The following is a 12647-nucleotide window of genomic DNA, read 5'->3' as shown; positions in this document are numbered from 1 at the left end:
ATTTAAGAAACAAATATCTTACTACTAAAATAGGGTGGAAAATAGTGACCACGTGTGTCCCTGTATCGGTCATGTCTGGCCTAGGTAGCTCTGGATGACTGGAAACTGGCTATGCAGGCCAATATGACCTCAAACTCCCAGAGATCTGTCTGCCTCTGCCTCCTCAGAAGTTAAGAATATGTGTGTATGTCTGTGCCAGGTGTGTGTGGCTGTATGCATGTGAGTTCAAGCTGTACCTATGGAAGCCAGAAGAAAGCATTATTTCCTTTGGACCAGAAGTCAAACATTTTTGAGCAGCCCAATCTAGATCTGGGAACCAAACTTGGTTCTTTAAGAGCAGTCAGTCTGTGCTTTGAACCATTGAGCCATCTCTCGAGCCCTACTTAAAATTTTTATTTCATGCACAGGTGTGGTAGTGACAGGGGCCTGGTACCCCTTCAGAATACCTGGGGGGCTTCTAGCCTTAGATCAACCACTCACATCTCCTCACATACATGTGGATCTGCTTGTGTGTATACACAGGTATGCAGGTCCAGCACAGGCGTCTGTGGAGGTCCTGGGCCTAGAGTTGCCGGTGTCAGGGAGCTTTTCAATGTGGTTTCTAGGATTGTACCCTTGATCCTGATGATATAGCAGCGAGACTCTTAGCAGAGCCATCTTTTCCAGCACACGGGCTTTACCAATGAACACACCCTCTTAATCTAAATTAAAGCAACATAGAAAATAAAATGTATTATGGAGTTCAGAGTATGACAGGGAGATATTAGGTGGAAATTGTGATGTTATGTGTAAGGTTAAAGTTAACAGTGTTACTAAACTGCTCTCTGTGCTTTGCTCTAGTGTTAGTAAATTGCTCTCTGTGGTAGTTACTGTTTCAGGTTTTTATGACAGAGTGCTCATAAGCATGCATGACCGTGGCTTGTGTATGGAGGTTCGATGACATTTTGTGAGGTCCATTCTCTTCCCACCATGCAGATCCTGTGGACTAAACTCAGGCCATCAGGCTTGGTAGCAGGTGCCTTCTCCCACCAAGCACCTCGCCAACCCTCAGTTTTATGAAATGATTAAACAGACAGACACTTTCCAGGAGTCTAGCGCCCATTTTTTAGTTTCAGCATTTCTATTCCCAAGCACTCTTGTCTAAAGAATGAAAAAAGAGTTAAAAACCATTACTCTCTCACACTGATTGTGAGCACTGGGGTAAGACACTATTATAATTGCTTCATTTATAAACCAGGACACTGAGTGACTCCCTAAGGTCACAGAACAGTCTGGTGCTGAATCGGGGACTGGAACCAACGTCTCCTAGCTCCTAAGTCAGAGCTATTCCCCCTCCCTGCACCCTGGGGAGTTGGCCAATCAACTCAGTTATTAATATCCCACTTGCCACATGCTGCAAGCCATGAACATAAATATTTTGTTGGCATTTTATCTTCACATTCCCTGTGTACCAGCCACCCTCTCTCTCTTTGTTCACAGCCTTTCTAGTAACTTGTAATTCTATCTGAACACTATCTAGCCTTCACAGAAAGCCACCCTAGCAGAGAATGTTTAAATAAGGATTTCGAATACTTTCATTTTCTATCTAACCCCGTGTCTCGTCTCTCTCTCTCTCTCTCCCCCCCTCCCCTGTGTGTGTGTGTGTGTGTGTGTGTCTGTGTGTCTGTGTGTCTGTCCGTCCCCGTGTAAGGTAGTGAGAAAATCCACTGTCTCCTTAATATCCCATGGCTTTGAAAATATGCATTAGAAAACAGTTACGAAGTATGTGCTCACTTAAGCTACCGTGGACTGAGGCTTAAGTGGTAAGTGACTCATTGCTCCTTACAGCTCTAAAAGCCAGAGCCAGGCAGAAAGCATGTGTGTGCCAGCAGGGCTTATTGGCTTTTTGTACAGCCCCAACTTAAAGATTCTTAAAGATTGTTTGTTTGTTCGTTTTAAATCCTTGCCTCTAAAAAATACAGAATTGTCACAAAATATAAAATAATGTTATGGGAAAACAATGCTACAGACAAGGAATCTGGCTTAGGATGATCTGAAATGTTATTGCTAAATGAGTCTTTGAAGAAAATGAATTCCCTTACTGGAATTGAAGTAATTATGCATTTCGTGAGTGTCTGCCAACAGGGTTACCAGCAAAATGAAGACTTAGTGGGTCCGAATTAAGCTCAGTGTGATAGCCTTGCTCATACTTAGAGTTGGTTACCTGATGATTTTTTCTGTATACCAATACTTTCAAAGACAGGTGTTGTCAGACTTAATGGCTCATAACCCAGCTTCTGTCATATGCAGCTCCAGGACAGCCTAGGACTCAGTTTATGTTTCTGTTTGCTACAGAATCTCAAATAGCCCAGGTTGGCCTCAGATTTGTTTGGCTGGCCAGGAATTCCTGATTTTCCTGTTTCCACCTCCTAAGAGTGGTGATAGGAATCTGCCGCCATGCCCATGTCATGTGATAAACAGAATTCCAAGACAGTATCTGTTGTTTCAAGGGGACCAACTCCATGGCTTGCTGCCTGTCTGGTGTATTGGCATGGTCAGCTTTCACCACAGTTACAAGAATTTTTGCCAGTGTTACAAGCCATTTTTTTTTATTGTATCAAACTATGTTTGATGTCATTAAATTAGTGCTTGGTTTGTACGGAAGCCTGGATATGGTCTGAAGTTTATTCTGGGGCTCACAGATTAGCAGCTGGGAGAAAACAGATTCAGGCAGCCAAGAGCCAGCTGAAGCTCTCCGTGATTGTAGGGAGCTGGCAAGACTTGTCCTCCTACAAGGGAAGAATAATTCCTCCCATCTGGTCCTTAAGGAGTGTTGCGTAGCGTAATGGGAGATGCCCACAGACTGCTTTGAAGCTTATGAACAGCAAGCACTTAAGATAGAAGCTCGAGTAGCACTCAGACCCCCTCCCCCCCCAAGATAGTGGGAATAAATCTTTACTTTCTAAAAGGGGAATGTAAAGAAGTGTTCCCGTGTTATAAGAAGCTTTTCAAGCTTTTGTTTTCTCTGCTAGCATTTTTATGGTCTGTGTTCCTTAGTTCCTGATGTGGTGGCTGAGTATGTGTTCTTCTGACCTTCGTTGTTTTCCTACTGAAGCTCAGGGTTTAGGATCCTCACCCATCTCCTGAGAAGGAGCACATGAAAGTGGTGACACACAGCATTCATTGAAAGGCTTTGCCTCGGGGTCCTGTACAGCTTCTTTTGACTACTAAATGGAATAATCCATTCCAATTTCACAAACCTTTTTTTTTTAAAAAGAAGTTTCCAGATTGACTTCACGTTCCCAGACAGACCCTGGTAGTTTATATTTGCCCCTGCATAGCCTCAAACTGGCTACCCTCCCCACCTGATGCCCTCCTTTAGAGTGGGAGCACGGGGGCTAGGCCAACTTGCTTCCCTGTCCAGGGTGGACTGCAGCTAGAGAATCTGACATTTTAGGAAGGAATCTAAACAGACAGAGTTAGGCCAGTTATGGGGACTGGCTACTCTTTAGGAGTGGAGGAGTTCAGGCTGGCATGCCGGCATGGACAGCTCGAGGGCTTTGCGGTAAGAGATTACGTGTTCCGGTACCTTCCACATGTCACCTTGGGAACTGAGTCCCATTCTGCCACCATGTAAGTGGGCATACAGGTTTCCATGAGAGTATATGCCTGTACTGGGACTTATGCATACTTTTTTTCCTTTCTTGTGGAAGGGAGCTAGAGAGCCCCACAGGGGTTTAAGCCCAGAGGCTACAAAAACACAGCTTTGCTGAGGAATGCCTGGTTTCCCCTCACACAGGATTCGTGAGCACAGACTCACTCAGATGCATGGGAGGCAGATCAGGGTCTTGAAGCTTAGAGCTCCACACCAGAGCATGACCACTCACCCTGTAACTTTCCTGGGTACAGACAGCACTTCCTTCCTGCAGAGAGGAACTTTTAGAAGCAATGCAGATAGGTTAGCAGAGTTCTGTGGTTTCTTTGATACAAAAGCCCCTGTAGCCCACCCATGCTGGCAGCTGTTTGGTATGTAGCTGGGGTGGCATTGAACCGATCCTTCTGACCTATCTCCCCAGTCATTACAGCAGCACCGCCATGCCTGGTGCATGTACTGCTCAGGATTGAATCCAGGGTTGTTTCATGCGGCTTGGCAAGGGCTCTACCCACTGAGCTAGCTCCTCAATAGCTTCATTGGGGCTTTCTTACAACATTAAAACTTATGCTATGTATGGTAGCATGTGTCTATACCAGCACTGTGATGTGGGAGGCAGGAGGATGGTGAGTGAGAACCAGGCCACCCTGGGCAGATAGCAGCACAGTCCATTTCCAATGTGTGTGTGTGTTTCTACATGTGCACACAATTTCATAAGCTAGAAAACTTTTATCTGTTTTCTTGCTCTGTTTCACTTGTTTTTCTTTTTGAGATAGTGTTTCACTATTAGATCAGGTTAGCCTGGGAACTTAGATCCCCCTGCCCCTATCTCCCCTAAGGCATGTGCCCCCATGTCCAGCATTCTGTTCAAAATTAGAATAGTGTGTGTTAGTGTGTGTGTGTGTGTAAGTCCATGTGCAGAACTCCCACACGCAGTGCAGGAAAGAAAACTTTTGAGAGTTACTTTCTCCCTTTTCTCTAGGTTTGGAAACTGAATTTTCTGTGGTCTGTCTTGTTCAGAGCACGTTTTTACCCCGGAGCTGTCTTTGTGTTTCTTCTCTCTGGTGTGTTCCGAGTTCTATTCCTGTGGAGGCTCTCCCCAGCTTCCAGCCCTGCAAGATGTGAAGGCCAGGGCAGGAAGGAGGAGATGACCGCTGGGAGCCGACTGGTGGTAGACACCGTTCTGAGCATTTGACAGCTCAAATGAATCAAATCTGAATCCTTTAATAACTTTACCAGTGACATTCAAAGACAGAGACGGCTTATTCTCAAGAGAAGCAGCTGGGTGATGTGAGATGACCTGCGTGTGCCTCACGGGCAAACAGGCTTTCCCCTCCTTCCCTTCTGTTTGAGTTGTTCCTGGAATCGCTTCTTCTTTTCCAGGGGCATTTTCCCATGCTGCTGTCTCCCACCTACCCTGGCGTGCATGCTATGCTAAGGCCAGGCTGAGTCTGGTGCTGATAACACATTCTTTCAACAGGAAGTACCTCCATTTTCAGTTGTCTGTAGGAGGGTGGAGGGCAGATAAGCAGTGAATGGGAACACAGAACAGATTTTACTCCACCCTCTGTGCACTTTGATCTGGGAGAGGGGATTTCTGTCTCGTGAGCTGCCTGTCTGCCCGGGGAAGGGAGGAAGGATGGCTGGGCTCTGGTATCTAAGCTCCTCTCTGCTTTCCCGCCGGAACATTTGTTTCAGTTCTAGAAGAGCCTTTGGCTATATTGAGAGGCTCACCATTTGATAAAGTCCTTTGAAGGACTTAATTAGATGTGGGAAAATGTTAACTCATGGAAATTCTTTGATTTGTTTGTTTGGACATAGGGTCACCCTATGTAGCCCTGGCTGGTCTGTAACTAAGGAAATACTACGTCAGGCCGGTGTCTCTAACTCAGACATCCACTTGCCTCGTAAAAGCTGGGATTAAGGGCATGCACCACAACTAAAATTCTTCTTTTTTAAAGATTTATTTGTTTTATATGTGTGAGTACAGTGTAGGTGTCTTCAGACACCAGAAGAGGGCATCAGATCCCATTACAGATGGTTGTGAGTTACTATCCCATGTGGCTGCTGGGAATTGAACTCAAGACCTCTGGAAGAGCAGTCAGTGCTCTTAATCACTGAACCATCTCTCCAGCCCCCTAAAATTCTTACCAGATCATTTTTATTATTGTTGCTGTTTTGGGGAAAAAAAATTTTTTTTTTGAGAGGCAGTATTTCATAATCCTCCAGACTGGCCTCTGACCTTGTGTGCAAGTGAGAAGAATGGCCTTGAATCCCATCCTCCTGCTGCTGCAGTGCTTGGGTTACAGCCGCTCACCGCAGCTCCCAGCTCTGTGCCCCCCCCACCCCCTTTAAAAATCCTTTAAGACAAGCTCAGGCTGACCTCTGCTTCAGCTTCCTGGGTACTGAAACTATAGGTATGAGATACTATGCCTGCCTGTGTGCGCGTGTCTGTGTGTGCATGCCTGTGTGTGTGTGTCTGTGTGTCTCTGTGCGTGTCTGTGTGCATGTGTGCACGTGCCTGTGTGTGTGTGCCTGTGTGTGTGTGTGTGTGTGTCTGTGTGTCTCTGTGCGTGTGTGCGTGCATGTGTGTTGGGGTGCGGGTGTTGGGGGAGACTGGATCTAACTATACAGTCCATGCAGTTCTCAAAGTCTTCCGTCCTTCTGCCTCAGTTTCCAGAAATGGCTGGTTTCAGGATTATGAATGCTTTCTGATTTTTTTTTTCTTCTTAGACGATCCATGACTAAAACCTGTGAGAGAAGGGATTTAAGACGAACACCAGTGATGAGCTAGGCTTCTTCAGGAGAGTTAGTGACCCTGCAATTAAGAACAGCTGTGAGAGTCACTCCACGCAGGAACAGTGCTCGTAACTAGAGCAGAGTCGTGTGTTTCTCCCAGGCTTGGGTGTCAAGCTTGGGTTTATGCTGGGCAGCTTGGAGATGGTTTCGGATGTACTGGGCCCGCCTGGCCTCTCCTCCTCTCACGCCCTCATTTCATCTACATTACAGTCCCATTCAGTCACCCGAGTCTCTAACTTCTGCCTCTGATTTGTGAAGCCTTGGTGTTCCCTGTTCCCTTAGAGCATTCAAAGGAAAATTCTCAGAGAGGAGTAACTGGCTAGGAGGCCCAGTGCTCTCCCATGTCCTCACTCCTGTCCTGACACTCGGGTTTACGTACAGGACACAGGGTCCGCGACCTGATGGTTTTCACTTACCACTGTAGGAGGGATTTTTCCTGTCCTGCTACACGGTCTTATTATTTTTAATAATTGCATAATCGTTCATGGAGCGGATGACCCAGGTTTCCAGACCATTCCATATTGGATTGTTCCCATGGTTTCAACTATTTTAAGTACTCCAGTAATGGATGGCTTCCTTTGTGCCACCTTTCCTTTCTTTTGGACTATTTCCTTATAATACATTTCCAGAAGTGGAATTACCGAGTTCAGCAGGGCATAAGCTTCTCAGTGGCCTTGGACACTTTTAATTGCCTTTTGTCAGAACCAAAGTGTAGCCTCATGGGCCACAGACAAAGGACTGGCATGTTTACTTGACACCAGCCTTTTGAAGTGTTATAAAGACTTTAAATTTTATTTTTCCTTCTGTGGTGAGAAAGAAAACCCAGAGTCTTAGTATTGGCTTTACTGTATACCACCAGGGACATCAGCAGGCCCCAGACTTCTTGTGTTGTATTTCATGCTTAAATACCATGTTCTTAGGACTGGCAAAATAGCTCAGTATTACAAGCCTGGTACCCTACGCCTAATCTTAGAAGGCACAGAGAGAGAGAGAGAGAGAGAGAGAGAGAGAGAGAGAGAGAGAGAGAGAGAGAGAGAGAGAGTCCATGAAGTTGTCTGCCCACATACATGCTATGGCACATACACATCCCTATTCCCATTCCCCAATCCCCCCTCCCCCCTCTCTCTCTCTCTCACACACACACACACACACACACACACACACACACACACACACACACACACACACTGAAAGGTGAAAGGTTATGAAGTCTTGGCACAAAATTCTCTTGTGTTTCCTGAGAGCCTCAGCTGTCGTTTTAGGAGCTGATGTTTTTCGTGTGCACATCTGCATTTTGGGGTTGGTTGGCCCTCTGTAGGACTGTGAACTTCTTATATATAGTCTAGTATTCATATAGAAGAGTTATTTCTCAGAAACTTGGAATTGTTTTTCAGGTATAAGAACAATACTAAGGGCATCAGCATTCCCTTGGAGCTAGGGATGTAGTTCAGTGTGGGCTATGCCTGCATGTGTTTGCACGCATGGATTTTAGTGCATGGGATGGCTGAGTCTTTATGTTTTCATCTTCCTAGATCTGGAGTAACAGGCAGCTTACTTGGTGTCTTAGTTAGGGTTTTATTGCAGGGAATAAACCATGACCAAGGCAATTCTTACAAAGGAAAACATTTAATTGGGGCTGGCTTACAGTTTCAGAGGTTCAGTCCATTATCATCATGGCAGGAACATGGCAGCATCCAGGCAGGAATGGTGCTGGAGAAGGAGTTGAAAGTTCTATCTACATCTTGATTTGAAGGCAGCGGAAGTGACTGTGTACTTCACTTGGTGTAGCTTGAGCATAGGAGACCTCAATCAAAGTCCACCCCCACAGTGACAAACTTCTTCCATCAAGGCCACACCTATTCCAATAAGGCCATGCATCCTAACAGTCCACTCCCTATGGAAAGTCAAACACATGAGTCTATGGGGCCGTACCTATTCAAAACCACTATGATTGGGTTCTTGGGACAGAACTCTGGTGTGCTTGAATTAATCTCTCTCTCTCTCTCTCTCTCTCTCTCTCTCTCTCTCTCTCTCTCTCTCTCTCTGTAACCCAAGCTGGCTTCCAACTCATGGTACTCCTCCAGTCTCAGCCTCCTGAGTATTGTGCACAGCTCAAAGATTTTCTTTCAAAACACTTTCAAAACAGACAGGAGCTAAGGGTCATTTCGAATGATTGTTGAATATCTTGCATTTCTCTTTCTGAAGAGCTGTCGCTAAAATTAAGATGCATAGCCTTTGGGAGGCAGAGGCAGGCAGATCTCTGTAAGTTTGAGGTCAGCATGATCTAAATAGTAAATTACAGGCCGACCGTGTCTCAAATGAACAGGCAAATAAACAAATGCATAGCCTGACCGTTGGCTTTCACTTACACCGCTTTTGTTCCTGGACAATGATTGCTGTCCCGGGCTGGGGGATAGAACTAGGGAGAGAATAAACAGGGGAGAGCATTTTAACAATGCTAACTTAATAACAGTACTTTCTATGTGTATAATCTTTACAATGGTCTAGCACTTACTGTAGAGACTTTATATACAGACATGGCAGTTAACAACAATGATGTTCCGGCACCAGATATCCATTTTATTTTCTGTGTAGCCCTGACTGTCCTGGAACTCGCTGTAGACCAGGATGGTCTTGAACTCAATCTGCCTTTCTGTCTCCCAAGCCCTGGGATTAAAGGTGTGTGCCACCATCACCACTTGACCTTTTAGTTTTGAGAGGTATTTTATTTATTTTTATTTTATGTGCACTGGTGTTTGCCTGAATGTGTTGCACAAGGGTGTCATATCCACTGGAATTGGAGTCACAGTGGTGAGCTGCCATGTGGCTGCCCCTTCAGAATGCTTACATAGCAAGGCACCATTCAGACATGATTACAGACACGCTGAGTCAAGCCTAAGCCAGGTAACCTGTGTGTAGACTGGAGTGCACCCTAGGTGACCCGCCCAGAACTTTGGAATTCAACCTGTCTTCACCAAGCAGGCTGATTTAGATCCCAACCCAGCCTTTGGCCTCTGAGACTTCTCCCCTATCACTTGTATTAAGCTGTGAGCAGAATGGTAAGCTAAGCTGCTTGCTGGCTAGCCTTCCCTCCTGGAGCTCCTACCAACCCCAGCAGGGCTTGTTAATGACCCTGGTGGAGTGCTTTGGTGCACTGGGCTAGCTCCCTGCTGTCCCAGCTGTCTGGACAATCCCAGCTCTCTCTGAATTTCTCAGAAGTAACACCTTGTTTCAGAGAAATCAGACACCAGAGACTAGCAGATTGGCTGTTTTGGAATAAGTGTGTTGGTAAGAAGTCAGGCATGATAGAAATCACTCTACAGAAGCTACTGTTCTTGTGTCACTTGGACTTATGTGCTTGTAATGGAGTTTCTGGACTCAAGATCTAAAGTCATTCGTCAGAGTTCTGAGTGTCCTGCTATCTGTAGCATCGCTGCACTTATTTCAGTAACTTCACAAGAATCTAGATACAATTTTAAACATCTGGATATAGGCATAGTGGCTCACATCTTTAGTCCCAGCACTTGGGAGGCAGAGGCAGGCGGATATTGAGTTCAATGCTAGCTTGATCTACAGAGTAAATTTCAGGACACCTAGACAAACCCTGTCTCAAGTGACAACAATAACAAACCAGAAAGAAACCAAAACAAAAAAACCAAACAACACAAAACAAAGGGCTTGACATCTTACAGCTTTGTGACGTTTGCGTCCCTCCCACCCCCCGTTTCTCCTGATGCATATAATGCTGTCACCTTGGGTCTTTATGCTTATAATAGTTACATTAAAATCTGAGTTTGGGATTTCCTTCCTTCCTTCCTTCCTTCCTTCCTTCCTTCCTTCCTTCCTTCCTTCCTTCCTTCTCTTTTCCATTCTTTTCTAGTTATTTGGGTTTGGTCCTATGGCATTTGCAGTGTGTACCTTGTTGGGCATGATTTGTTTGCCTTCTCCACTCTTAAGTTTGACAAATTGGAGTTGGTCCTTCAGAACCCCTTCCTGTCTACCTTTGTTTTGTGCTGGGTAGTCATGGTTGAAAAGGTAACAGCACTGTTCTAAGATTGTTGCTAGGAGCAGGTGGACGGCACTGGCCGACAGTGGTCAGCACAGTGCATGCCCCTTGATTTGGGCAAGGAAGAGCAAGGCGAGCCTTAGTTCTTCCTGAGTGGCTTTAGTTTTTTTGCTGACTATGTCATTTGTTCCCTGGTGTTGAGGCAGGAGGATTGGACCAGCTAACACGTATAACCATCTCTCCTTCTCTGTTCTTCTACCAGGTGGGTGCATCAGTGATGTCTGCAGTGGGAGAAAGTGCCAACCCTGAGAACAGTGACCTCAAGTATTCAGGTCAAGATGGCCTCTACATAGGTGTCAGTTTGTCCTCCCCTGCCGAAGTTACATCCTCGGTGCGACAGGATTCTTGGTGTGCTCTGGCCCTGGCCTGAGCTGGTGCTGCCAAGGGCTTTGAAGGCCTCATACCACTTGTGTCTGATTTTGTCCAGCAGTCCAGATGGCGGCAAAAAATGCAGACATAACATTCCTTCGATGCGTGATTTCTGTGCCTTTGTTTTGAAAGAGATATATTTCCCAAGAAGCTTATTGAAGTAAGAAGAGATGGGTCTTTGTAGGAAGGGGCAGCACAGTGGGCGTGTGGCCTATTCCTGTCAGCCTGGGCTGCTTCCAGCCAGCTCGCCTCTGGCTCTGCTCCACACCAGTGGGAGAAACTGTGACAATGACTGGGGCCTTGTCTGCTAAGGAAGATTGAGAGATTAAAAAAAAATAGTTTGTGTATTGCTCCAAATCATGTGCTTCTTGTGATCAACCTTGGTTATCCCAGAATTCTTTCATCCCTGATCTACGTGCACGTTTCACAAGCATTCGTGGAGAGGAGCATTGGAGGCCATTAGGTCCATCCTGGAGGCTGAGTGCATTCCTGGGGTCTTGAGAAGAATATTAGTTTGCAAGATCGCATTATGACAGACACTGACTGACTTATCTCAACGTTTATTGTAACGTGGCTGATCTGAGGTCACTTGGAATTTGTAAACAGGGTAGCAAACAAGATATTTTTCTTCCATGTACACAATAATTTTTTTAAGTGCAATTTGCGTTGCAGCAATCAGTGTTAAATCATTTGCATAAGATTTAACAGCATTTTTATAATGAATGTAAACATTTTAACTTAATGGTACTTAAAATAATTTAAAAAAATGTTAACTTTAGACATATGCTTCTTACACCCACAGCCCACTTCTGTATTCCCAATTGTTTAAAAGAAAAACGATTTCAAGAACAAATCTTCTCTCAGGAAATTGCCTTTCTCCATTTATGAATTTTTATACAAGAACACCAACACATCCCCATTTCTTTTACTGAGGAAAAAGTGCTGGAAAATTGCAACAAACCTTTACTACCTAAAGAATAGCATTTGTAAATAGTTTAAGCATCTGTAAACACTCGTGACGTCTGTACCGTGTGACTAACCCACAGGTTGGTTTACATTATTATTTTTTTTAAAGGGATATCGTATGGAAACCTATTTCACCAGAGTTTTAAAAAAAATAAAAAGGGTATTGTTTTGTGTTCTGTACAGTGAGCTCCTTCCTTTTCAACTTACTTTACTGCTGTACGTGAACTGCTGTTCGTGACTATAAAGTGTCATAGCTCTCCTCTGAAAAACAAAAAACATACAAAAGTGCTGGTGGTATTTGCAAGCTGCCTCGAGACCTTTATTTAAAAGTTGTTCTTTGGGGGCTTATTGTGTACCTTGGGTTATTTGAAATTGGCATATGGAGTGCCAATTGGAGGTACTGTGTATAAATGAATGTGACCATCATGGAGGACATTGAGATTATGAGCAGTCTGTTATTTCAGACCACTGCTTGAAAACATCTTAGCCAGTTCTGGGCTTCTTTGTGAGTGACTAAACTCTGGGGCTCTAGGTCAGAACGCTTTCCTTTATGGTCCTCACTTCTGGTGCTGCAGGACTGACACCCACCAGACAACCTTTGTTGGGTGGAGTTTAGGAGGTTAGGCAATTGTTGGTACAACTGGAAATGGTGATGTTTAACTTTGGCTCTTGGAATGTCTGGCATTTTGAACTTCTTTTCTCGATTTTTTTTTTTTACAGATATTCTTGGTGCAGTAGATGAAATCTTATGGCAGAAAACTAGGCCGTGCTGGCAGGTTCTTAGGGCTGGTGTGTATATCTAGGGAGTTAGGTATA

At 44.9% G+C, this 12647-nt stretch overlaps 1 protein-coding gene across 1 annotated transcript in view; it reads left to right on the top strand.

Moving 5' to 3' along the window:
* Positions 1-12011, top strand: part of Gata6 (GATA binding protein 6) — a 32338-nt gene extending 20327 nt beyond the window's left edge. Inside the window, 1 exon segment of the mRNA XM_032885715.1 lies at positions 10699-12011. Within this exon segment, the coding sequence (XP_032741606.1) occupies positions 10699-10866 (168 nt within the window). The 3' untranslated portion in view covers positions 10867-12011.
* The last annotated feature ends 636 nt before the right edge of the window (positions 12012-12647 follow it).

Source organism: Rattus rattus, chromosome 15 (genome assembly GCF_011064425.1).
Source record: "Rattus rattus isolate New Zealand chromosome 15, Rrattus_CSIRO_v1, whole genome shotgun sequence".
Taxonomy (NCBI): Eukaryota; Metazoa; Chordata; class Mammalia; order Rodentia; family Muridae; genus Rattus; species Rattus rattus.
The sequence above is the reverse complement of the archived record's forward strand: the minus strand, read 5'-3'. Positions and strand labels throughout refer to the sequence as shown.